At 39.4% G+C, this 27167-nt stretch overlaps 2 protein-coding genes across 4 annotated transcripts in view; one reads left to right on the top strand and one right to left on the bottom strand.

Moving 5' to 3' along the window:
* Window positions 1-9909, top strand: part of runx1t1 (RUNX1 partner transcriptional co-repressor 1) — a 74182-nt gene extending 64273 nt beyond the window's left edge. For 2 of the 3 annotated variants that reach the window (XM_028036552.1, XM_028036550.1), the window contains exons 9-11: window positions 348-416; window positions 3691-3881; window positions 5074-9909. In XM_028036552.1, coding sequence (XP_027892353.1) covers window positions 348-416; window positions 3691-3881; window positions 5074-5400 — 587 coding nt within the window. In that variant the 3' untranslated portion in view covers window positions 5401-9909. The remainder of the gene's footprint in view (window positions 1-347; window positions 417-3690; window positions 3882-5073) is intronic. The other variant, XM_028036551.1, reaches the window with a different exon arrangement.
* aunip (aurora kinase A and ninein interacting protein) overlaps window positions 1-27167 on the bottom strand; it is a 954922-nt gene that overhangs the window by 588852 nt on the left and 338903 nt on the right. The window lies entirely within an intron of this gene.

Genomic DNA, 27167 nt, shown 5'->3' with positions numbered 1-27167 from the left:
TGTTGCTTTAATGTTTTTAGATTCTACTGTAGAATACGCTTAAGTTTGCCATTGTTTTGATTTTAATTCAATGTTTTTACCACTAAATTTGTTCTCTTTTGTTTGTATTTTTATTTAACCTTGCCAATGTGCATAGTGAGAAGGATAGTAAGGTGGTATTTATTTTCCCATATCTTTAGAGGTACAAATAAATGTGCTTGGTACAGTACATCTGCTTTTTAAGAGTATAATTATTTAATGCTTTGCTTAAATAAACAATAAAAAGTGTTGAAGTACAAAAAAAATTGCATTGTTTGTTGGACAATCTTTTCACAGTATGTGATTCATCTTCTTTGTTTCCTCTGCAGAAATTCACAGGGAGCTTCTGCACCGGCCCGTGTCTGGTTATGTCCCAGAAGAGATCTGGAAAAAAGCTGGTGAGCGCCACTTCCATGCTGAACTCTTTACTGCTTACAAGACCTCGACTTTGATCAAATCAAGCCTGTATTTTTTCCACTTTGATGGAGAGTGAATGTAGGTTGATGAAATGTACTGTTTTAAATGTCAATGCAGACCTGGAAATACTCTAAAAGAAATGGTGCGTACCCCTTCAGTGCAAGTTGAGCAAAATTCCTTTATTCTTAAAGGGGCATCTATGATGTGTGTTGGTTTAAAAGTTTCCTGTTTCTCCTCATTTTGGATACAACAGACTTTGTGGATGGTGGATTCAATCAGAAAGGGTAATGCTCAACCATTACTGTGAGTAATGTTCAGTATCTCGGTTAGGGAATTTGATATTATATTGTCAGTCTGCTATCTTGTCATTGCTTGTTTTAAATCTGGTGCCAGTGTGATAACAGAGGTTGACCAAGACAACTACATCTTTGATTAGATTACATGCACAACAGTTTCTGAAGTTTTACTCTTAAAAGGAACAAAACATTCAGATTTAGGTAGACAGAGACGCATAAAATAGGGAGCGATTAAGCATTTTATTGTTATTACTCTTCCGTTTTAAGTTCTTGGGATACTTAAGGTAGATATTTAGTATGGAACCACCAAACATGTATAGAAATATATTCTATAAGGTTAGTATATTTTGGACTTTGACTGCTTGTTTAACTGACATAGTCTTTACGGTACTTCAGTGAGTCGTAATATCTACCAGTGTGGTTTTCAGCTGCTGTAGTCCATCTGCTTCAAGGTTCAACATGTTCTTTGCTCAGAGAAAGTTTTTGACAGACCTGTGGGAATGATTTGTTATTTGAGCTACTGTTGCATTTCTATCATCCTGAAACTGTCTGCTTATTCTTCTTTGAACCCTGAACTTTGAACTCTGTTCAAACCACTTGTGTTGGATTTTTTTCTTCCTTTTTTGGTAGTGATTAATATCCCAGCAGGTCAGCAGTTTCTCAGACCATGTCTGTCTGTTCAGATTCACTAAAATCCATTTCTTCCTCATTCCGATTCTCAGTTTGAATTTCAGCAGATTATTTTTTTTTAACCACACCTAGCTGCCCATAAGCCTTGAATTGCTTGCACGTGATTGGTCGATTTGGAATTTGATAGCGAGCAATTGAACTGGTGATTCTAATAAAGAGCCAATGAGTCTGTAGGAGTATAAGATCCCATTAAGTTGCATTGTAAAGAGGAGTTTATGGTGTCATTATTTCTTATAAAACTGACACAGAAATGAGCCCCAAATGCAGGATGAGGAGAAGAACTGTTACAAGAACCTTTTCTTTATTTCACCTAATGGAAATTGTTGAAAACTGTGTCAGACTGTGGAGAAAAAAAAACAAGTACTAAAGGTGTGTCTAATCGAAGCTTATGAGTGTATACACTCACGGACATGGCTGCCTTGAAGAACTGGAAGGAGTCCACTTGGTATTCAGTGTCAGTGATAGATTATATGGGCCTCTTAAAGTTGTTGGAGAAAAGAAATTGCCCCCCTTGCTTGACCATGCATGATGTGTGTGATACTCAGAACAAGTAATATGCATTTAAATTGAATTGAGTAACACCGTTGGAGCTCTTTCTGCTCTCTAGTACTCTCCCTTTCCCTCTCCAGCTTTGATCGATCTTCCATCTCAGGCATTTGGCGTGTAATCACGATTCAATGCACAAGGCTTATATCTCTAGGCGCCAGACCAATTTTTATGACTTCAGTCAGCACAGTAGGTTAAAGACAAAACCACCCTGGTTTAAATGTTTTCTTCAATCAGGTTGGAGAAAAATGTATTTAGAAAAGTGCACATTTTGTCTCATATTTACAACATTTTGCACGTATAATATAAATAAGGCGACTCAACCATTTAATAAGATATAAAGCTGTTTGTATTTTGGGGTCTATTGAAGAATAGACCCCAAAATGCTCTTTTTCACTCACCCTTTTTCTGAGGAGAAACCAATATACATGTAACCCAGAGAGGATTGCAACAAAAAAAACAGAATTTTGAATACAATGTCGAGCAGCCGTGAATACATCTGTTTGAAACAGGCAAATGTTTACAGTTAGTGATAAATATTCAAGCACCTTGCACGGTTTCCTACTGCTTCTCCCACTTCCCCTCACCGCGTGGGCCTCTGGGATCACAATGGAAATGCATAATTTAAATGTAAATTGGCCTATTTGCATACACAATTAGTCAAGTTACAGGCATGACGGGAACAAACACAAAAAGCCCTCCTTTTGCTTTGACAGGATTCTGTCATTTAATATCCACACTCAAGGTCATTCTTTGCTCTAAACAAATGTAAAATAACACACTGGGAAAGCTTGAAAGCACTGTGGATAAAATGACTTGTTCTTTTGTCTTTTGTATGTATTTTTTTTCCCACCTGAACATAAAAGATGCATGTTTAGTTTGCTTTTTGAATAAGATATCCATCATCAACTTTATCAAAAAACATTGATGAAAATCAGTTTGCCTTACAGAAGAAAGTGGCCTGGTATTAATTACAGATATAGAGGCTATAGAGTGTGAAAAGAAAATTTGCTGTAGATTTATTCAACATATATTTGGTGCTGTCAGTAAAGATGTGTAAACCCCCCCCAAACAAATGAACCCTTTAGGGAAAAAATACCCATTTTTTAATTTGACTAAGCTTGGCTAGTGGGGATATATTGTACTGCATTGATTTGGTCAGACTTTTGGGATTGGTGTCCTTCTAGATCTATTTTCCGTTTTTATTTGTGATGATCTCATGGACTCTAAACAAAGTTACCACCTCGTGATGAGAAACGGGCATCATGCTTCCTCCATCGTTTTTACATGAAGAAATTTTCTAAATATCTGATGAAACATCTCATTCCAGAGATGTAAATGTGTAAGTTTACCAAACTCCACACATTTACATTTTTACAGTAGGATGTACAAGGTTAAAAAAAAATACCTCAACCCTAAACACAAAAAGAAAATAAAAAATGATAGAGGTATCTAATTTTTAGGACTTTGTTTGGGGGGAGAAGGGGCTCTAAATTGTTTTAGGTTTGAAATAATGCTGCTAAAATTTTTTATTCTACATTCTGAATGAACACTGAATGGCATTACGTCTTCCAGGTGACTTCTAGATTGACAAGAGAAAATATTTCGTAGATATCATTATAAAATTTGAACTTCTATTATCTGACACGTTCATTTTTAAAGCAAAACTCCAAAGACAGTGTGAGGAAACGCCTGAAATTCACTGTTTACAAACTCCTTCCAGAAGAGGCGGTGAACGAGGTCAAGCGACAGGCCATGTCTGAGCTGCAGAAGGCCGTGTCGGAGGCCGAGCGGAAGGCTCACGAGATGATCAGCAGCGAGCGGGCGAAGATGGAGCGCACGGTAGCTGAGGCCAAACGTCAGGCAGCCGAGGACGCACTCTCCATTATCAATCAGCAGGAGGACTCCAGCGAGGTATCTGTAACCTTTCGGTTCAGTCTGGTGCTTGTGGATACAGCGTTGAATTTTATCTCAATGCATTTCTGTTTTAGAGGTTTTCAAATAAGATGGCTAATAGGACTTTCTTATATACGGGGGGGGGGGAAACCTGCATGATTACTTTAGGAGAATCTGATGAAACATCTTTTACAAAGGTCAAATATGCCCTGCTTTAAATGTTCTTCTTTTCAGTCAGGATATAGTAGGAGAGTAAAATACAGGCATCTGCTGTTTTAATTTCCCTCCATCTTCTTTGTTTCACACGCACTAGCCAGAATATAAAGGACGTTGTTTCTAATTCAGCTCAGAGGGAGTAAGGAAAGCGGCCCTCGTTTGCTAATGACCACTGGAGACCTTGAGGTTTTAATCAGTTAAGTGAGAGGGAAATATGGCTCACATCTGACATTAATTGGTGGAGTGATGCTTGTGAAAGAGAAACGTCTCAGGGGAGAACTTTTAGAGGTTGCCTGTAACTCTGCTCTCCCGTTTCCAGTGGATGTACAGCAACCCTGAAATGCTTTCAAGACATCTAGGAGGTCTTTGTGTCGAAAGAAAAGACTTTAGATCTACTTTTACTGTCTTGTACATATAAGCGCATAGGCATGTTTTATTATATAGAGTTGCACAAACCACAGTTTGTTAGTTTTGTGGGGTTTTTTGTAATTTTGCTTTCCCAAATCTGACTTTTGTGTTTGCTCGTGTTGTGTTGTGTTTTCAAAACCTTTAACAAATAGAAAGCTGATGTGTGATGTGTTTGCGCTTTATAAAAAATTAGTGCTGCAGAATCCAATCTAAAACCACTTCGATTGGATGAAGGGTTTCTATGAACATCAGCTTTCAAGTCTTGCCACAAATTCCCAATGCATATAGGTTCGGACTTTGACTAGACCATTCTAACACATGAATATGCATTGATCTACAACATTCCTCTGTACCTCCCGCTGTATGTTTGGGGTTGTCATCATACTGGAAGGTGAAACTTCACCCATGTTTTTTTTTTTTTTTTGGAGAAATGAAAACCATGCAAAATGTTCATAACAGTAACTAGATATATTTGCTGTAGTATTCAGAAGTTCTTCAGCACAAACACACAAATATCTTGAGTGATTATGAATCTAAAGTTTCACTAATATGTAAGTTTTTTTTTCCTTCTCCGTATGTCCATCAGAGCTGCTGGAACTGTGGTCGTAAGGCCAGTGAGACGTGCAGCGGCTGCAACACGGCGCGTTACTGCGGCTCTTTCTGCCAGCACAAGGACTGGGAGAAGCACCACCATGTCTGCGGTCAGACCCTGCAGGCCCAGCAGCAGCAGCAGCAGTCCAGCCAGCAGCAAGGAGGAGCTCCGGGATCAGAGACTCCTGCTCCCATCAGCTCGTCAGCCTGCACTCCAAGCAGCGGCACCGGAAGTCCGGCTGCAACCCCGCCTGCCGCCACCCCGCGCTCGTCCACCCCCGGCATCCCGTCCTCCTCTGCCCTCGACAGCACACCTCGCTAGGAAAGCTTCCCCTGTTCTTCAGTCGGTTCTTAAAACCCACAAACAGCATGACTTGTCCTCATCTTGACATTGCCTTTGCAAAGATTCTGAGAAAACACGGCTAGTGGACACGGACGGCGGTGCTTCTGTCTGACTTGCAACGTGGTTGACAGAGGAGGAAGACGAGGTCCATAATCAGGTCATATTGACTTGCCATGACTTTAAGGAAACACAAAGATATTCTTTGTTTTGAATGAATGGATTTAAAATTGACATCCTTTTATTGCTACACTTCTTTACTCTTGTTGTTTGTTGTATCTGTCGTTGTCAGTGTCGTCATTGTAGCTTATCTTACTTTCCCTTGTAAATATGAAAAGACTGGTAGGAGGAACTCGAGGCCTCGCCTTTACAAATGTTTTATTTTTAATGCTTCATTTAAGCTTTATTTCCTCTTGGTTCCAGACCTTACACCTAAGTTAACTTTACATACAGAGCAGAATGACCGAAGTGGTCGATGCTCACAGCAAATGAAGAGATTAGATTTTAATACAGGCTAATGAATAAATAAGGGATGGACTGGACCTCTGGCTTGCAGACCCAGCCGCCAAGAAATGGGCAGATGTGCAGCAGATTGCAAGTCAAGCCAGCTGTTCAGGCGGCATTATTTCCCTCTCACTTGTCATAATATCCAGGTCAGTGGGCTGTGAAATCCGAATCCGAGTCCCCCCGAAGGACGTAAAAGGAAGACTTCTTGGACAGAATGCAAAAACTTTGCCCGCAGCGCACACACTCACACAGGATGTACTGCGAAACATTGCGCGTGCATGCTCGCCCGGTTACAAAAGCTCTTTAACAACCAGAAAATGAGGTTATCATCTTGCCTGCGAGACTGTCGGACATCTTCGATGGCAGCCGCTGGGCGGCTCAGACCTGGAAACCCAACAGTGTGCAGACTTGCTCCTCCTCGCTCAACTTTTCTCCATGCTTTTTATTCATTTTCTGTAGATGTCACGCTGTTAAGCTTCCTGTCCTGTGGCGTCACTAATGGTTATTTATTGAATATGTGTTGGACACTTGTGACGATGCATAGTACCTGGGAAAAAAGTCACAGTTCAAACTCGTCATAATTCCATCTCTAGCTAGAGCAAAAAGAGATATAAAAAAACAAAGTGTTACCTTTTTTAAGCTGCTTTTCTATTCTGTGTGTAGATGGTAGATTCTTTGTAGCTTCATTAATTTTTTCCCCTCCCCCCAAGAAAAGACACAATATTATATCTCAGAGCTGCTACTTAATTTTGACCCAGATCTTGTCTGAGAACTAGCATGTTGCGTGGAATGCTAAGCTAAATGTTTTGTACAAGGGACATACAATGCTAGGAAAATGTATTTGCCCCTTTCAGATTTCTTCAACTTTTTGTTTATTTTTTTGTTACACCTGAATGTTAAGATCAGAATGGCTTGCTTTTTGAGATTTTTTAGCCTCCTCCGTGTTGTCAGACAGGTATCATTTAAGTGATAACCTGTCTGGCAGAAATCATCCTTAGCCAAGGCTAAAGAGATTGAATTCAGTTTTTTTTTTTTTTTTAAATGGCATTTTTGTATTTACTCAGGATATCATTGTCTGATCATGATCTAAAATATTTAGGAAACGAAAAAGCAAAACCAGGAGAAATCTGTTATAGGACAAGCACCTTTTCACGGCACTGTACATATATGTATTTGCACTGTCATGGAAATTATTTTGGCATGCTTCTTTTCAACATGTTGGAGCCATAATTCATCAGAAATTTTGTAATCTGTATCAGCATCATCACTCTTTTTATATTCTGTTGAATTGATGCAGTTTTAACACATAAACACATCAAACTCATTTGTTTTCCTATTTAACGTTCTAAGAATAGCACCCAAAATGTTTTTATTTAAATAGCTACACGCTGTGCATGTACATTACTGAAGATTTGTTAAATATTTGTTTTTTAGAGAAAATGCAAAACCGCCAAAAAAATGACAAAATACAAAAAAAAAGTACTCTAACAAAGTGATTTTCCAAATGCAGAGGTGTAGACTTCGATTCAGAGCTTTAACACTGCAAAGCACCAGGTCTCACACACACACATATACACACACACACAGTATTACTACACAAGTTCAACATGAAACACCAAAAACAGCCAAAGACTGACACCAAGGACCAAAATCCTGATGTAAACATGTTTTAAAAGGAGGTTTGTCCACTTATGTGTTATTTCAATATCACAGATTAATTTTTTTTTTAAATCTTTGTGGATCTCGACTGTACCCATAATGAGAGAAAAAAGGGAGGAAATACAACAAAAACTATTACAACTTACCAGGAGCAATAATACAGAATGTGACATGGTAAACATTTTGGTGAAGAATCAAGATTAATTTTTCATTTCATGTTAGAGATGCACCGACCAGAACGGCCAGTTTCTCCAGTCTCTCCCAGCTTTGTTGTTCAAATATCCATTTTAGCCAATTCCAGTCTCTCTTTAATAAGTACAGCATAGGCAACATTTAAAATTTTGTCTAGACTTCCTGTCATGACAAGCCACTAATCATTTATTTAAGGCGATATCAATGTTGTCTCTGAATAGTAAAGCAAAAATTAAGTGATTACAAATTTCACATTTAAGCTATATTCAGCAACTTATATAGCGCTAAATCTAAACTAACTTTTCGAACTTTTACCAGTTGTAGAAAATAAGTATTTTTGAGTCTCTTTTTTTCTAAGTAACAACATCTTCACTGAAGAGAATTTTTTCTGTCTGCACAACCTGATAGAACTTATATTCGGTGCATTCAGGGATCAAGAAAACGATCATGTTTTTGAAATTTATCCATCTGGACCTACTGAGTTGATTGACAGTTTTTCGGTGCATCTCTAGATCTAGTGTCCTTGTCGGCTTTAATTTGTTTTCAGTTTTCACAATGTGAACGTACAGCTTGACTTTTGGACCACTATCATTTGCATTTTCCTCCCCAAGTAGTTTATTTCAAATACGGGATTAAAACGATGACACTTTGTTGTAAATGTTCAATATAAGTAAAACAAACCTCCCATTTACATTAGGCGAGCACTTACTCTGACATACTCAAAGGTTCCTCACCCCAAAACACCTTGGTGCTATACAGAAGCGTGCTACAAAAAAAGAAAAAATTCTGACCTCAAGAAACAAGTGGAGGCCCACACAAATATTTTGGGGCACTTTGCTCCCTCCAGAGTTTCTTGTTTCTTTCCTCAAGTCAACTTAAACGCCTGCACTCTTGAATTTGAAGGGTCACGTAGTCCAAAAAGGTGTCCAAGTCCCGGCTTCTCAGAAGCTGTGACAAGACAGCCAAGCTGTTGGAAAACATTACAACAAATGACAAATATGTTCATTCTTCTATCAGGGCAAAAATCTAAGTTAAAAGACAAAGAAATAAAAAAAGAAGATAAACTAGTAGTCAACAATTCATTTGAGAAGCTCTATTTTACCTGTATTCCCTTCTCTAGCTGTGCTTTGCTACAAATTTCTATGTGGCAAACAAGTTTGTCTCACTCTACCTCTCAGAGCACGATAAGAGCATCAGTTGTGGCACTGATACTGGTCTAGTCTAAACCAAATGGACACAAGAGAACAGGAAAAAATTAAATCCAAAGTCGAAGCTCATACAGCTGCAAAACCATATCACTACTTGGTAACAATGCAGACCTCATAAATAAATGAAACATAAATGAATAGAAATAAGAAAAAAAAAAAAAGAAGCTTTTGTTATGTTCCTTTAAGCCTTTGAGTACACCAAGAGTTTGAAATGTTTGAACAAATCTAAAAGTGTGTGCAAATTTTAAAGAAAATTGTTGTTTCTTATGTTTATGATATATAAAGTAAGATCACAGAGGAGAAATGTCTCTCTTGTTCTTCTTTTCGTCCCTCTTTTCTCCTTTTGTCTGTTGTGAAGACATGCAGATGTGCTGGTCGACCTGTCAGCCGGGGAATATATACAAAAGGCAAATCTTGTGAAAAAAAAAAAAGGAAAAATTAATAAATCAAAACTAAAATATAAAAATGAACGCCATTGATTTGGACTTGCCTATTATTTAAACTTCCTAGTTCTTAGGAAATACGGGAACGATGCAGGGGCTGCGTAGCATTAACCTTGAACTTCAAGGGGAGGGGAGGGTTTTCCTGGTCTGTTGGCAAAATGTAAAAAGGAAAAAAAAAAGTTCAAATAATTTGAAGTCGTTGTGCAATACTTTATTAAGATATAAAAACCACAGGTTAGTGGTAGGCTGACACACGGCGGTTTTTAAACCACTTAGAGTCAGCGTCTTCTAGAGAGCTTTCCAGTCTACTATGTCAGAACTGTGGTTTCTTGTTGATTTAATTCTTTTGATTTATCAATTTTGATTCTTTTAATTTTTTTTGGACTGTAAACTATGGTCTGTCAGTCTGTGAAACTTTGCAGTATAATTCTGGTATTGTTGTTCTCTTTACAGTGTAATAAATATGTTAATTCTTGCCCATAGACTTGAGACTTCTTTGTGTTCTTTGATTGCATTTTGCTCTGATGATATTAACACAGTCAAAATAGCATTAAAACATTTCAATGTTTAGTGTTAAAAATATTTACTAATATTTTTATAAGCATGGTTCTACGGATAGATTACCAGCATTCAATATCTTAACATGCAGTGGCATTCGCTCTCTCTCTCTTTTTTAGCCATTAGCTTAACTCTGCAATACAAAATAATCAGTTTAACTGAACTGGACTGTTTAATACAGGTAAGATGCTGACCTTTTTTTATGTAGTTGTAATTAAAATACTGTACATCTAAATTATCCCTTTTAATCAACAAAACGAGATAAAAGATTTAAAAAAAAGTGTGAATTAAACAACCCTCAAAGATTTGATGCTCTTAACCTTTTTAGTGCATCTTCGGTCGTACACACCTATGTAGTCATAGTCTGAATGCGGTAATTCATGCAAAGGGAGCCCTGACCTTGCAATAATTGCATATACTGAACAGCACATCGACTCTACGGTATGAAAATGAACTGAAATTCTTTTGTGCTTACTAAAACATTCAGAAAAACAAGTTCAGTTTCTTAAATAAAATGACAAAAACTACAGTTACAATTAAAACGTGACACATGGCAACAAAACAGTACAGATATGCAGATATGAGCCTTTGATGGAGCCAGTTATGTGTTGCTCTGGGACCAGAACAATTAACCTCCTGACTAACCTTTTTTTTTTTTCCTTTTTCTTTTTTTGCCAAACAAGATTGTAATGGAGCTCAAAGAGCTGGAATCAGCAGCTGGCTTTTCGAGGCAACAAAGCGGCTCGTCGGCTCCGGAGGCGCAGCCCCGTATATGACCGCCCTCCCTATCCTTATCTCTGTGTTGAGCCACTTTGGAGCTGATAAAGCTCCGGGATGAGTTGGACTGCTGTGATATTCCTGCCACATTCTTCTACATAAAGTTCATTGTGACCAAGGCTCTTCTTTTTTTTTTCCTTCTCATCCTCATCTTCTTTTTGCTCTACCTCCTTTTCTCTCTCTCTCTCTTTCTCTTATCAAGCGAGGCAGAAAGCAGACACCGACTTGAATTAAGCGCTAGTTTGAAGAGAGGGTGGGCGAGCTGTATGAAGCTGATAATACAAAATGGATTTTCTCAAACAGAGAAAAACAGCTGTCTCCATTATTTGAATGCTTCACCTTTCCCCGCTCCATTAATTGGCTCTTTGATCACAGGCAGAGGTGCACGGTGGCTGATAAGGACCAGGTTATTAGTAAAGTAGCCTGGAGGACCCAGAGGCGGCTGTCCGTGGCAGGCTGCAGGAGATGAGATAAAGGCGTGGTAATGGCGACGTGAGTGGGTGCTGGTGAGTGATAGGGGCTGCGCCACTGGCCTTCGCATCACCGCCGCCTGGCTCACGGCGTTCAGGGTGCAGGGGGTGGGGGGAAGCTTCAGCGGCAGGACAGAGCGCGATACGGCAGCTGATTCAGGATCGTGATTCATCTTTTGAGAAGAGTGTAGTGGGATTTGATTTTGTAGCCTCTTTCACCTTCCTAGTAGAAGACTATCTTCTCTCTTTCAATCCTCTGCCTCGCTCATCCGCTCACAATCAAACTGCGAGAGGGAAACTTGCCTTTTGCTAAATCAGTGCATAACTTACGAGGGGAAAAAAGTTGACGAAGGGGCCCGCCTCAAATCGAAACAGGTTGTTTCCTGTGATGCTGCGAGGAGGGAACATTTGTGTATTAGATTCACGGAAATCTTAACAAGACGAAGCCCGTCCATGTATTTCTCACGTCCACTGACGAGGAGCAATTTGCTACAATTGCTGGTAGAGGAAAGAAATCTCCCAAGAAATTGCTCAGTTGTGATTACTCCATGTACCCCTCTTTCAGCGTGCCTCTCTTCTTACTTCCCTCTCTGAGACGTGTAAGACCAGAGGGGACAAGAAGGGTATTTGTGTGTGGTAAAGCATGACAAGAAAAGAGGGTAAGTGTTGATATTAAATTAAAGAACACAAGGTTATCTGGTTCCTGCACATGGTTAGGCTGCCCTGGGCCGAGGGTAATCTTCTAATAGCGTTCACAACGGATGACATTATTAAGGAACTGGGCCGATGTGTCAGGGCTTTCCAGCTTTCTCTCTTGAGCAAAACAGGGACGAGCAAGAGATGTGTAGGAAAAAGGGACAGAGGCTGACAAACTTCAGGGGGAGGCGGGAGGAAAAGAACTGCTGAAAGAAACAGTGCAAAAAGAAGGAAGTGTGTAAAGAAGTAAAGCTGAAAGACTCATTTTATCTATCCATCTGTCCATGCATAAACCTGTGACACTCATCAGCTTGTTTGGAACATTACAAGATAAAAAAATGATATGTAGTCTCCCCCAGCAAGCCCTGGGTCTTCTCCCAATGAAAGGTTCCCACAAAACCTCCAAGGAGACTCAAGGAAGCGAGTGTTTTATTTCCTGCAGCTCTAATTCAAGCACACCCCGGACCATGGGGTGACCATTGCTGACCATTGCTGTTGGTGTCAAGCAACGGTCTCCATTCACTGCCCGGCAGGTAACGACGAAAATGATAAACACAAAGACAAACAAAGCTGCTCTAAGCCTCAAAAGGTGAGCTGAAACTCTGGGAAAGAATTCAGAGAGGAGTCATTTCCTCTACGCCTAAAGTTCATCTCTCTCCTTTAACAGTGGCGGTATCTTTTAGCACATCCACCCCAATTCGAGCTGAAATATAGAAACTTTCAAGTGCAGACAGATGCACACGCTCCTTCTCAAATCTTACGCTGCAAAGAATTACTTTTGTGGACCGAATCAGATAACGCCATAGCTCTCTTTATCTAAAGTAGCTCAAAATCATTTTAAAATGGAAACTGCTGCCCTTTAGCAATGCTTTGAGCTTTGACTAAAAAACTCTTTGACATTTACAAATCCTTATTGAGCTGTTCGGGAGGAATGAGCCGTTCTTTTAGCTTTAAGCGCCGGCGGACCTCTCCGTTCGGCAGCTTCCTGTTCTGCGCAGCGACGAACCTGTCAGAGCGCATCCCTTCCTCTGAAGCTCCGCGTTTGACATTGACGTCGTGGGGTGAGCAGGTACTTCTTATTACGTCTTCCCATCTGAGGAAGTGCATGTGTGTGCAGGTGGGTTTTTTTTTGAAGTGCCAAAGTGAACATCTTGCTCGGATCCGAAGTCAGTAGGTCTCTTCCCGAGCAGGCGGCCAGGAAGGAGGAAGTGATTGATGGCTAATGAGGGCTGAGCGAGGAGCCGAGGCCAAACACGCAGCGCTCTGCCTACTGTGGCTTTACAACATGATGGATGACGCGCTGAGAAACACTGCCCACACACATGCATACCATATTTTTAACGTCTGGTGTGTGTGTGTGTGTGTGTGTGTGTGTGTGTGTGTGTGTGCGGGTGTGTGTGTGTGTGTGTGCGTGTGTTTGTGTGTGTGTGGAAAATCCTTCCTTGTGCATTTTTAAAGTATCACTGTAAGACATTTATACTGCTATAGAGCCAAATCATTTCCAAAGAAAACTGTAGTATAAGACACAGTGGGACATCACAGTCCATCAGTCACCTTGAACCCCACTGTCTTCCTGCTCGTTGGTTCTCTCCCACACCGTTCAAATATCCCACTAACTTTTCCTATAGCCGCAGCGTGAAGCCTCGTTTAAACTCCGCAACATATGGATAGCTGGGAAACTGCGCTTTACCCTCCAGGTTGATCATTTGATCAGTGATGACTTGGCCTTAATGGAACATGATAACCTTGAAAAATTGGTTGAGGTATCCAAAGAGACAGATTTATTTGAGCGAGATATTGGTTGAAGGAACAAAATTATATATTTGAGTAAATCAAATAATACCCAAGTGTACATTAATAACTGACCTTTCTCTTTACATAAGAAGAAAAAAATTCTTCCAAACAATATGGGTTCATTTTAACCTAACTTTTAACTAGAATATTTTATTCATGCATGTTTTTTTTTTACAGTGCCTTGCAGAAGAAATATTTGCTCACCTTGAACCTTTTAACTTACAGATACAGAAACCAAGGTCAAGGTGTTTTGCTGGGATTTTATGTTCCATTTCAAGGAATTATGGTAAAGTGATTTGAGAGGGTCATGATTTTCCAAACTTTTAACAAAACTAAAAAGTGTGACACATTTGTATTTGCCGTTCTATATAAGTATGTGAATGCAAAGTACACATTTGTATATTTGACGACCCCAATGTTTCTCTGGCTGTATATTTAAGGTCTTTGTCCTGTTGGATGATTATCCTCCAGCCCAGTCTGAAGTGCTTAGCAGCCTCTGACAAGCTTTCTTCCAGGACTGAACAGTTTTTGCCTCCATCCGTCTTCCCCACTTCTACTGAATAATTCTCCCACCTGATCTGTGGATCTCTGCAGCATGAGTTTAGGGGGACAACTTGGTAGAATGGCACGCATGTCAATTTTCTTTCCATTCTCAATTTATGGATTGAAGAGTGCTGTGTGTGAGATGTCAAAGATGTTGTTTTATAACCTAACCCTGTTTTAAAAGGAGTACTTTACCTTTAGCCTGTCTGACTCGAGACTTGGTTTTCATGATGTTTTTTCTTCCCTGGTGTTTTCTAATAAACTGAACTGTTCATCGTTTTCTGTCAGTTTCACATTTATGCACTACTTTGCATTGCTGGAATAAAAATACCAATAAAATTCCCTCAATGTGGTTATAATATGGCGACATGTTGAAAAGGGGCGTGAATGCTATTGCAAAGCACAATGTGGCCCTTTTAAAGTTTCTCTTTCAAACCGTTTCCTTTTTTAAATCCTTCACCTTTTTGAACTTTTAAACATCAGCAGGGACAATGAGCCTCACAGAGCGGTGCTCATAGCAATTTCTATGTGATGCAACATACATTAGGTTTGCCATCTGAACAGACCAGGTGAAGCCATAAGCACCCAGAGAGCACCAGAGGAAATTTATGGCTTGTTTTCAACCATCCTTTACATCACCTGGCTCTACTTCCATTCGGTCATCTCTGGTCCTCTGTCTCCTCCTCCCTCTTCTTCACCGGCACCCTTGCCTCCCCAGCTGCTTTGCACCTGGATGTTGGCCTGGGAAGGAGACAGAGACACGGGCCATCCATCTTTTTGAGCGAGCACATGTGGACTAAAGGTGTGCTGGGGGGTTCCTGAAATCCTAACTAAAGACATGGCAGGAGAAGGGATGTGGGTGAACACATGACTCAAGTATTAACCAAGCATTACAGAATCTGTAGGATGATGGATGAATCCCTGCTCATCTTGTCTAATCAAACGTGTCGCTTAAAAATTCGACAACTCTGACACAATTGCCCTAACAGACTTGATGTTTAAATTTTTACTAGGTTTTGACACCCAAATATAGTTAGCCCCCAAGGACTGTTTCACAGACAATTGCAAGCCAACTTTAAAAAGAAAAACTGTGTGTGTGTGTGTGTGTGTGTGTGTGTGTGTGTGTGTGTGTGTGTGTGGAATATCCTTCCATTTAAAAAGAGAAGCTGTGTAGATGTGAAATGCAATAGCCTTCATACATGTCAAACCCACTTACTGTTCAAAAACACAACATGACACAATTTGACGTTAAAGCTTATATTTGTGCTCTCTCTCTTAACCTGACACCAACAGAGTATTTGAACATGTTGGCATCACCTCTTTTTTATTAGATTGCCAGGGTCTGAAGGAGCAAACTACTGCAGTAAACTATAGAGCTATTAGCACAGCACCTCACAAATCTGGCTTTTATAGAAGAAAGTTAAGAAAAAAGGCCCTCGTGAAAAGAAAGCCACAGTAAATCGTTTTTACACTCAGCCACAAGCCATGCAGGAGACGCAGCAAACACGGATGCAGGTGTCTGGTCAGATGAAATCAAATCTCAGTGTTTTAGCCCACATGCAAATGCGACAAATTGTTTTGCTTGTGAAAAGTGAAGATGTCATCATGCTGCGGGGATTCTTCTCTTCAGCAGGACCAGGGAAGGTGGTCAGAGTTGATGGAAGCATGGATAGAACCAATTGTAGGAAACTCCTGGAAGGAAGCCTTTTAGAGGCTGCAGAAGAAGACGGAGGCAGAGGTTTACCTTCTTTTATGTACAGACAGAGCTATGATGGAATGATTTAGTTGGCCATTATTTTGACCAAACTTTCCCCCCAAATAAAACCATAAACGTGTTTCATAGTATTAATGGCATGAACACAGGAGGTCACATTTTTGATGACTTTGAACTAAAAAGGCTGTCTTTTAGTTAAGGGAGGTGAGAACTTTACTAATCTTGACATTATTTGAGGGCGTTTTGAATCGTATTTCACAAAAATGTGTTTTTTTGCAAAAGCATGTGCTGAGTTTGCTGAATGTATGCGTGTACTTGCAACAGAGGCATCTCAGCTTTGTTAGGATCTATGTTGGTAATTTAGGTCTCCACATCTCACCTTCACTTTAAACATGAAGCTCAAGCTCTAGGGTCTTAAGACTACCAGGTCACTGCAACTCAGATTTAAAATGCAAAATGTTTTTTTGTGTGTGTGTTCATGGAGAAGTGGTGGCACAAAGTCAGAGAAGCAGCTACAAACTACTTTACGGTTGGTTACATAACTGAAAAAACAACAGAGACGTGTTTAATTCAATAAACAGAAAGTTTTGTCAGCTAATGTGCTTAAACAGAAACAAGATTTTACTGAAGAGGAACATTATGATGGTTTAACTCTCTAATTGGCAAAACTATATTTAGGAAACGTAACATTTTTATCTGTCTATGACTAAAGAATAATGGAGAAAAAGTGCAATGAGAGAGTGCTTTGTTCTGGATAACTTTAGCTTATTTGGTAGTTTTACACTAGATTTTCAAGTGTGTAAAACAATTTAAAGGGCAAAATCTAATCTCTTCTGAGTAATATTTTGAGTAATAGGAGGGTTAAAAGGGATGTTTACGAATGGAGTCTAAATGGAAATTTTCCCATTCAAAATTAGTTTTCTTCTCCGTTGATAAATGTGTTAAAATGTGAAATGGATGTTTTAGGGTACAATTTATGTGAGGAATAAAAGAAAAGAATAAAACAGATGGTAGGCAGTGGGATAAACTAAACAGATTCTAGTTCTTAGTTGACATCATGACCTTTATGGTCATTTATGCACAACCTTTTTTTTTTTTACAAAGATTTTTCTTCTGCCTAAATCCTAGTTCAAGTTGGAGATGTGAACTTTTACATACAGGACAAACAGGAATTATTCATTTTAACAAGGATGAACTGAATTGGGAATTAGTTCTTGCTAAGAATGAGATGGACTAACACTAAGAATATTTAAATGTTCGATTTGTTTTCACTGCAAAACCTTTGGCTACTCAACTTACTTGCAAAAATATTAATTCATTTGTTTCTAAAAGTTTATCTTTAAAGAGTGTCTCACAGTGATTGCTTGCATCTTAATGAATCTCAAGTGAGTTACTTTACTCATGTTTGTGTCGGCTGTCTTAAAAAGCTGTTCAAAGATCTTAAAAGCACCAATAAGTAGTAAAAAAAAAAGTATAAAATTGTAAGGACAGAAAAGGTTGAATTCGTTTGTATGCTAGGCGATTTGTTGCTCAGAGAGACTCAGAATAAAATTCTCTCAGCAAGCAGAATATAAATAAGTCTGAACAATGGGATTTATTAATAAATGGTAAAGAATTATGTATGCTTATCAAGTTAACCTCACAAAATGTAATTTGTTTCTGATCAGAAAAGAGAAAATATACATAAATATATATATTTTTTTACTTCTAAATGTAACGCTACTCAAAGCATTGCAAAACTGATTGGCAGAGTGAAAACAGTGAAATATACATGTTCTCTCCCAGGGCACACAAGTTGGATTATTTCAAGAGTGAAGCAAGATGGAGAAAGATTGTCTGGGGCTAGCTGCCAAGGGACCAGGAAAGGTTGCAACATTCTCCTATATCTGCATGAAACGTCTCAGAACAGAAATGGCAGCTCTCTGGTGGATTTGAATCCAGCAGAATACTAATAAACAAACGGCACACAGACAGAGACCTATAGGAGGAATACACTGTGGAAAGCAGCACTGTTGATGCAATAAAATAGAAAAAATCTATTGTTTGGTGTAATAGGTGGGTTGGATGAAGCTGCTGCATCACATAAATAAAATAACATTTTTTCTTTTGTTAACTTCGCAAATGAGTTGTAAATGCTTATTGATGTATCTCTAAAAATATCACTTAAAAACTGTCATCTTTATTCACAGGATTCAAACATAAAAGGAGTAGCGAGGAAGGGAGAAACGCACCAAATACTGCTGGATGGGGAACATTTAAGAATGCTGCAGAAGTTGAGCAGCATTAAAAATAATATATATTCCTCCAATCTATTTGCACTTTTTAGAGGGTTTGATGTACAGTACAGACCAAATGTTTGGACACACCTTTTAATTCAATGAGTTTCCTTTATTTTCATGACTATTGACATTGTAGATTCACACTGAAGGCATCAAAACTATGAATAACACATGTGGAAATATGCACTAAACAAAAAAGTGTAAAACAACTGAAAATACCCCTTATATTCTAGTTTCTTCAAAGTAGCAACATTTTTGCTGTGATTACTGCTTTGCACACACTCTGCATTTTCTTGATGAGCTTCAAGAGGTCGTCACTTGAAATGGTTTTCACTTCATAGGTCAACCTGCCCTGTCAGGTTAATAAGTGGGATTTCTTGCCTTATAAATAGTCATGAAGATAAAGAAAACCCATTAAATTAGAAGGTGTGTCCAAACTTTTGGTCTGTACTGTATTTAGCTGTATATTTCTATTACTGCAGAATGCTGTGGTGACATATCACACATTTTGCTGTCTACTGTCTGTCCTCCTACTGCCAACATTTTAGAGGGACCTGGATGTTCACCCTGCAGAACCACTCGTGCTTTTTTAATCAACTTTTCATTTTAGTCAAATCTGGCATTGCAAATTCATATGTTTTGGAACCTGCATTTTTTAAAAATTATTATTATTAAAATTTTACAGTTTGAAATTCAATTCAGTTGATGTATGAAGCACCATTTCACAACAAATGTTGTCTCAATGCCCTTTGAAAGAAAAAGTAATTGTAGTTACATTTTTGTATTTACTTCATGGGTAAAATATTAGAAATTTTCTGGTTGACTAAACCTGTGTTTAAAATAACTTAAAAGTATAAGAACAACTCAGAACCTTAGAGAGAACTAAAACAAATCTGGCTGTAGAGTAAACACAAGCACATTTGCTCTTCAAAGTGAGCAGCTCTCAGGGATTTATCTCCATATAATATCACATCAGCCCACTTTAGCTGTGATTCAAATCCTACTAATTATGTAATATTTGATCCAGAGCAGTGCTGGTTCCACTACATCTCACTTGCAAAGCAATAGAGCCCCATCAGAACAGGCAATGTTAGGTCAAATAGTTTTTAATAGGCTTCCGTGAAACTTTTTCTTCCAACTTTTTTCTTCTTTCTCCTCTCTGTAAGTATTTATAATCTCAGCTGCTCAGTTGAGATCTTGCATTATCAGTCCAGCACACAATGTTGGAGTTCTCTAGCTGTTCATCACATCACCGTGCAGCGAATGTTTGATTAAGCTTTTCCTCACTGTATTGCTCAGCCATGTGAGCGAGGCAATATCGCCACAAGAGATGCTCAGCCTACACTAAGCATCGGCTCCGTTTAATTATAGAGATGCTGAACAAATATTTACAGATGGCCGATCCGTCTTGTCCATGCCGAGCCCGCGAGAGGGATTCATGGGCCGCCAGTTAACGCAGAACATACCGCCGACATTGTTTCCTCATGGAGCCTTGACATTATACTCCTCATGTGGTACAGCTCCTCAGGCCTCGCTGGACCCGATCAGATGCAAGTTGGTGAGTGGAATTCGTTCTGAACTTATTTCAGAGCAGATTCTGAAATAAGTTCAGAATTCTGAAAATGTTTACACCATTTTTCAGTGGTGTAAACTTAGAGAAGTACGCAAAGTAGCTTTAAACATTACCAAAGGTTAGAAGATAGAGAAATAAGACAAATAAACAAGTTTGGTTTGAACAGCCACAACACGTTTAGCTACATCCCTGCTCTTATCAGGTTTCACCGTCTTCCCTGTCTCTGCTGAAATCAAGCGTCCCCACTGCCTTTTGCTGCCACTACCGTGTTCCTTTGTGGGGATGATCTGAAGTCTTATATTCGGCTAAACGTAATGCCATGAAATTATCATATGCTAATTTGTGTTGGTCTCTTACATGAAATTCCAATCAAATACAAAAAGAAGATTTTGAGCTTTGACAAAATGTGGAGAAGATCAAGGAAGGGAAATCCAAAAACTCTGAAATCCGTCCATAAATATCCAGCTTCACTAAACGACATTCATGTGAGCTCTGATGAGTAGGATGTCGTATGTTTGCGCTGCGGATGTATTCCACTTTGGCCGCTGGGAGAGAAATACAGTAAAATGACATTAAGCAGTTCACTTTGGAACTCACTGGGGTGCTAAAATGTTTCCCAATGTTCTCGTTTTATTGCACACTGCTCTTGTTTTGCGTGAGTGTGTGCATAGGGAGTTTTAGTAGCACTATGTCTAAATGTGGTTGTTCTCATCATGTGTGGATGCTCGCCTGCGCGCCTGGCTCCAAAGCCATATGGTATGTGGTCAGTGGAGTGAGCTCTGGAGGGCACCTGGCCAGCAGCTTGCTCACCTGGCTGTGGAGACTCCTGCCAACAAGCACACCTGGCCAAGCTGGCACACATGGAAAGGAAATGGATTGTGCAGCAGACTGAAAAGCAACCCTGCTTGGAATAGAGAAGTAGGAGTTTCCTATTGTTTTTGTTTTTGTTTAGTCTTGTTGTTTATTCTAGATAAATTCGCGACAATGTGAATTTCAGCACAGGTCGCAAATTTTCCCTCTTTAATAGCTCTGAGAATCTGACTCTCGACACGATCCATAACGAGCAAAGTTTGTCTCTTCCTGCATCTGTTCCTACAGTTTGTGCCAGACTGCGCCAGCCCATCAATTTACCATATGATGGCACTTCCTTCCTGGAGGTTGTCCTCTGCTATCAATTACACACTCCTCTCCCTGCAAGAAAGATGCTCTTTGTCCCCACGTCGCACACACACACACACACACACACACAAACACGAACACGGGCACACACGGTGGACACGGAGGGGACAGACACCTGCGGAGTGTTTGTCACCTCTTCTGTTGACATCTGTGGCGGCGCTGCATTGTGGGAGAGGCAGCCATCTGGTGCTGGCGAGGCTGGATTAGAAGGGGGCAAGTGGGCACGACGCATCACGCTGCTCTTTTCTGTTGGTCTGAGATGTGTGAGGCGTCGTGTTGTTCAACTGGTATTATCCTGGCTGTCTCCGTCGGCAGTGTTAAATTGCAAATATAATCAAAGTGTGCGCATGTTGCAGTGAAAATAATCGAATAAACTTAAGGTTTTCTACTGCAGTGCAAAAGTAAATTGTTTTTTTTTTTATTATTATGTCACTAAACCTAACAAGCAAGACCATTAAACATAAGAGAAATCAGGTTTCGTATTCATTAAAATCAGTCTTCAGACTGAATCCGTTTTCCAAACATCTAGGCTTTTTGTTTTTTCACAGGCTTACATGGTAATCTATGTGAGGTTTCTTCTATTATCTGGGTTCATGATGCTGCCACTTGCTGCTTAGCAGGTTGATGTTTTCTAAGGACAGAAAATGCATTAGCTTCAACTTTTACATTCAGTTTCTGAAATCAATTAGTGAAGAATAAAATTAGATACATTTTACAATGTGTTGCCTACAAGCTGCCAGGGCAATTACAATAAAACACATGAATAAATAGGCGAATGTATTAAAATAAGAGGCTTTTTCAAAATGTATTTGCTAAAGGTCTCAGAATGGGAAGCGATCGTCTGGCAATCAAAAAAGTGTTTGATGCCTAGCCTACCACATATTAAATCTTTATTTTAGGGTGGCTTAAAGTTCTCTTTGACTTGGGTGAAACTTTGATGATGAATAAAACAAAATAAATCAATGTCCTCGTGTATTTATGCTTGTTTTTCTAAAGTAGTGATATGCGTAATTTATTTTTATTATTTTAGTTTAAGAACTGTTGGTCACTTCCCGCTGACTTCTCAGAATCACTAAACAAAAGCCGAGGAAATGTTGTGTTTCACAAATCTTTTTAACTCTAAATCTGATTGCAAGGTTGGTAAAGGTTATTTATTGACTCTTTTGAACCTTTAAAAAGCAGCCGCCTGCTTTTTGCTGTTGAAAAACATCGAGTTGAGTTCAGAGCAGTTGGGCATGGATTAAACAATAAGGGTCATTTTTTACTTAATTTAATCCAGGTCACACTGGTATCAGTTTCAGTTTAGGAAAATGTAAATAGTATTCAACACGACGTTACTTTGGAAACAAGTCTTAAATAAAAGATGGGGAAAGAGCAAATCCTCGCTATCCAGGTTTTCCAAAGAGACAATGCCCTTCACAGCTATCAGGCTCCCTGTTGAAGATTTTCGAAAGTCTTTTAAATAATGTGAGCTTTTATTGCAGCAGCACAATCTCATGAGGAAAAAAAACACAGCCCTTTTTTCACTGGGTGAAAAATCCTATTTGCTCGTGATATAAATACAGTGTGAAAGAAGATAATTTCTCTTGGGCTTCAGTCAATGGTGAAAGACAAAATAACAATTCAAATAAGGTAGATGTGTGCTTCACTTGGTAAATCTGAAAACAGCTCCAAGTGTGATCAATTCAGAACATAACGACTGCAAAGATGCACCTAGATTTTACAAAAAATAATAATATCTGTACAAGAAGGAGTAAAATTATGTTCTGCTTAAGAAAAAAAATTATATGAACTTGCGACAGTTACACAAGTCAAGAGGTTACTCGAATGCACATTAGGGTAAATATCAATATCTTTGTCCACCATGTTTGCTGGTACAGAAACGCACGCTAAGCAGGCAAGTATAAAACTTAGCTGCTAACTTCTGGTTTCCAGGACCTCTTCAAATTTTTAATAAGTAAAAAATGCGCAGCACCTCATTGTGAAAATGAAACATTACCTCAAACATGAAAAAACAGATGGCTAAACCAGACTCGTACTTTATTTACTTCCTGTTGGAGGAGTAATATTTCCTCACATGAAACGAAGCATGAAGAAACAGAGAAGTTTGAGGAATGCTCTCTTCATCTTAAAGGGATTAACTCTGATAGCAGCTTTGGAGGAGAACGCCAAAGTCCGACCGTGATAACAGAGACATTAACCCACATATTCCTGAAGGACATCCATGTGTGCAGGACGTTCACTCGGCTGGCTGGCTGGGTTGCAGGTCTGCTCATCCAGCCGGCCTGCATGCTGCAGACAGATGTTCTGCAGCGCCACGGGCAGCGTGTGTTCTAGAAAAACCCAGGCCAGATGCCGCTACCTGGTGTCCCACCCGCCTGCCGCGCAGCCACAGCCCACATGCACCAGTGGCCATTGCATGACCTCAAAACGGGGTTACATGATGGTGCGCTGTCAGTCATGAGTGACGGAGTATTATGGAGCCGAAACCAGAAGGCTTTACAGAGTCAGATCCACGGTGTTCGCTGCAAATCTGCTTATTTCTCAGTTTATTAATCTAATGAGGAAAGTGTATCAGGTGCAGCTCATTTATTTACATACATCATCAAAACGGTAATATATCCTAGTAATTCAATTTGAAATGTGAAAACTCGTGTAAAGATTGAGCACACAGAGTGATTTATTTCAAGTGTTTATCACTATCAGTTATGACAACTTGATCTTATAGCTCTCAGAAAATTAGGAATATTACATAAAATCAACACAAAAGTTAAGCTATGCCTACACAAAGTAATTGCTAAAGAAGCTGGCTGTTCACAGAGAGAAGTATCCAGATGTGATAATGGAAAGTTGCACAACCAATATGGATAACTGCAGCCCTGAGAAGATTGGGAAGCAAAGAAGTTTTGGTGGAGATTTACAAGGCATCAACTGGAGTTGGAGTCACTGGTTGAAGAGCCAACACACACACACCCACACCCCCACACACAAACGCACACAGACCCACCCAGGTCATTGTGCAATTCAAGCTGCTTGAAGTTCAGAGTGAAGCTTCCAGCCATTGACGATTTGGGCACTCATGTCATCTGCTGGAGTTGGTCCCCTGTGTTTAATCAAGTCCAAAGTAGGAAATGTAAGTGCACTTCATCCTTCCCGTCTGCTGACGAGATTTAAGGAGATGCTAATATCATTTTTCAGCAAGACTTGCCACTGCCTACACTGCCAAAAGCATCAGTATGTGGTATAATCATCATGGTAGCATTGCGCCTTATGTAACTGACCTAAACTCCATAGAGAATCTACAGAAGCGATTTCCTTGACACCTCTGCAAAACCAAAGGCAGATGCAGTAATTAATGAAACATGAGACTTGATGAAGCATTGCATGTACATCCTGTACAATCCATGGACATACCTTGCAGGAGATGGAGATTTCTGTATTAAAATCCTTATTTATTGGTCTTATGTAATCTGAAAAATATGTAAGAAACACAATTTGGGATTTTTTCAGCTATGAGCCAGAATTGTTAAAATGAACAGAAATAAGCATGTGGAATATGTTACACTGCAAATAATATGAGTTTCTTTTTTTTTGGTTAATTATGAAAATAAATGAACTTTTCTATGATATTCTAATTTATGGAAGTGCACCTGTATCATATCAAGCTAAGTGAACTGTATGAAGTATGATCAAAAACTAGCTGCTACATCTCTTTCTGCTCCTCAGCTACATAAACAGCTCCTCTTGTCTCCGTCCCTCTCTCCAAGGTCCCTGTTATAACCAAACCCGAGGAAACTTTCCAAGAGATTCAAAGACACCCAAGATGAAAGATTTATTTGTTCTTTTGAAGTGACTGCTGTGCTTTGTCATATTTCTGCAGCAAATGCGCTCTGGTAATGGTACTTTATTTTATTTATGTATTTTTTTTTGTTTTGCATTGTGGTTGGTGCTGACCCAGAACTGCCAGTGAGAGAGAGGGTGGAGGGGGGGTCTGGCCTGACGACCGGGCTCTTGTCTCAGAACTCCCCTAATGAGGAATGTTTCCGTAATGGAATCACTTCCTTGCAACCACAAAGGACTCTGACTGTTTTTTATTTATACTTGGTGATGCGAATATGAGCACACAAAAAAAGAGGTTTGTGCTGAAAGCTAGGTTATTGCATCTGGGTGGCTTTGTTTTGCTGCATCCTTCCATAGCTGGGTGCCCTTTTACATCAAGCTTGTCTGGATTATTTCTTTTCACTTTCTAATTTCTATTGAGAAGACCCTTTTGTTGCATTGTTTTGATTCTAACGCACAGTCTCGCACATCTGGTGCCTTTGCCATCTTATGTGTAATTGACATGCAACAATGACTGCAAAAAAAGAAACTTTCTCTTTCTCTAAACCTAGAAATCTTTGCTCTCCTTTATTACATTTAAAAGCCAAACGGTTCATGCAAACGTTTTGAACGGATGCTTGGATTTCAATTACGCTTTCATTTTAATACCAGCTCATTGTTCTCGTTTTTTTATTAGCAGTTCTATCTTTTAGATTCATCAGGTTTGCTACTTATCAGTCTCAATCTCAATTCATCTGCTTAACCAGCAGAGAATCACACTGCCCCCTAGTGCCTATCGTGATTAACAACAATTAAGAATTGATTGTGCAGCTATCAGGCAGACAATATCCTGGTGCTCTGCCAATGGCACCACACCAGAATCTGCCATGGGCACCAATGCTGCACAGCAGTCTGAGACTGCTCTGCCATCCGCAGAACTTCTGCACCAGCAATTGATGGGACTCATTTTAACAGAACCACCTTTGGCTGCTGAGTCGCTAAAGAAAAGAGGCTTGCTTAGACCATGTGAAGGACTTTGGAAATTGGGAGGATGACGAAACATGTTTGAAGTGTCCTGAGATGTGGAACTTTGTGAAAAACATCAGAAAATATTTGTGGGAAAACAAAAAGAGGCAAAATGCAACAGTTATCAACAGAGCAGAAAACACAACGCTGATCTTAACACAAGGAGATAATGCCAGAGAGGTAACGCTTGTTCTGTTATCACTTGAGAGATGCCTATCTGATTTCATATGAGAAACAACCTTCTCGGTTGAATGAAAATCATTTAAAATCTAACAGAGATATAAATATATACTTTCTTATTTTTAACAGCAAATAAAATGCTGGAAGAAAACCTGTTGGAAGCTGCAGAAAACTTGAGACTGGAGAGGGGACTTATCTTCCAGCAGGACAATAACAATACCGGTGCTACAGTGGAACGGCTTGGGTCGGAGCAAGTCCACATGTTAGACGGGTCCCTTTCACAAAACACCTTATGACAGAAAGGGGCCGTTTGGTTCTAACACAAATTTTGTTTTACAAGGAGCAAGGAAGACAGTCCACCAGTGACTCACACTGCAAGCCGGATTCATAGGTCAGGGACGTTTTCTGTTTGCAATTTGCACATTTCTGTGGTTTCATTGTTTTTGTTGTGTACCTAGTAGTCAATTTAATGGAGTCTCCAGAACATTTGACCCCTTTGGCGATTTTTCACTCACATTTGGTGTCCAAATGTCATAGATTCCACACAACCTACTTCCTTCTTTCCCATGTTAGCAAACGTTTGTATATTTATGTACTTAATTGCATATCAGTTTATTGTCAAACAAATAACTAATTATCAAGAAAAATGTGTTACGTAAATGTATAAAGGAAATAAATGATGAATCTTCACATCCGATTTACAACTTATTTTTTCACCAGTATATTTTTTATCATGTTAACCTATTTCCAGTATTATGGTTCATGTTCGAGCATGTTCAGTGTTAAGAAATATGACAAATTATGGCCCCTGATCAAACCAAAATAATGCACTTCTCCTAATAAACTGTCTCAAGTAACTTTGGGTTGGTATAGTTTAAATATTTGTTTCACTTTAAATGAAACATTCCCAAGAACTCTAATGTTACTCCAGGACAGCACCACCATGCCTCGTGAAAACCAGTAAAAAAAAAATAGAAACAGATTGAACTTCTGGGCAGCCCAGTCCCTCAAGAAAGGACTCCCTGTTGACAGTGCAACTAAGAGCTAAAAAGCCTGTTTTTAATCTGGTGCTTATATGCCCTCGCTGGAGCCCGCCCTGAACAACTGCCCAAGTTGCCAATATCAAAAACCA

This window comes from Xiphophorus couchianus, chromosome 13, assembly GCF_001444195.1.
Source record: "Xiphophorus couchianus chromosome 13, X_couchianus-1.0, whole genome shotgun sequence".
Taxonomy (NCBI): Eukaryota; Metazoa; Chordata; class Actinopteri; order Cyprinodontiformes; family Poeciliidae; genus Xiphophorus; species Xiphophorus couchianus.
The sequence above is the reverse complement of the archived record's forward strand: the minus strand, read 5'-3'. Positions and strand labels throughout refer to the sequence as shown.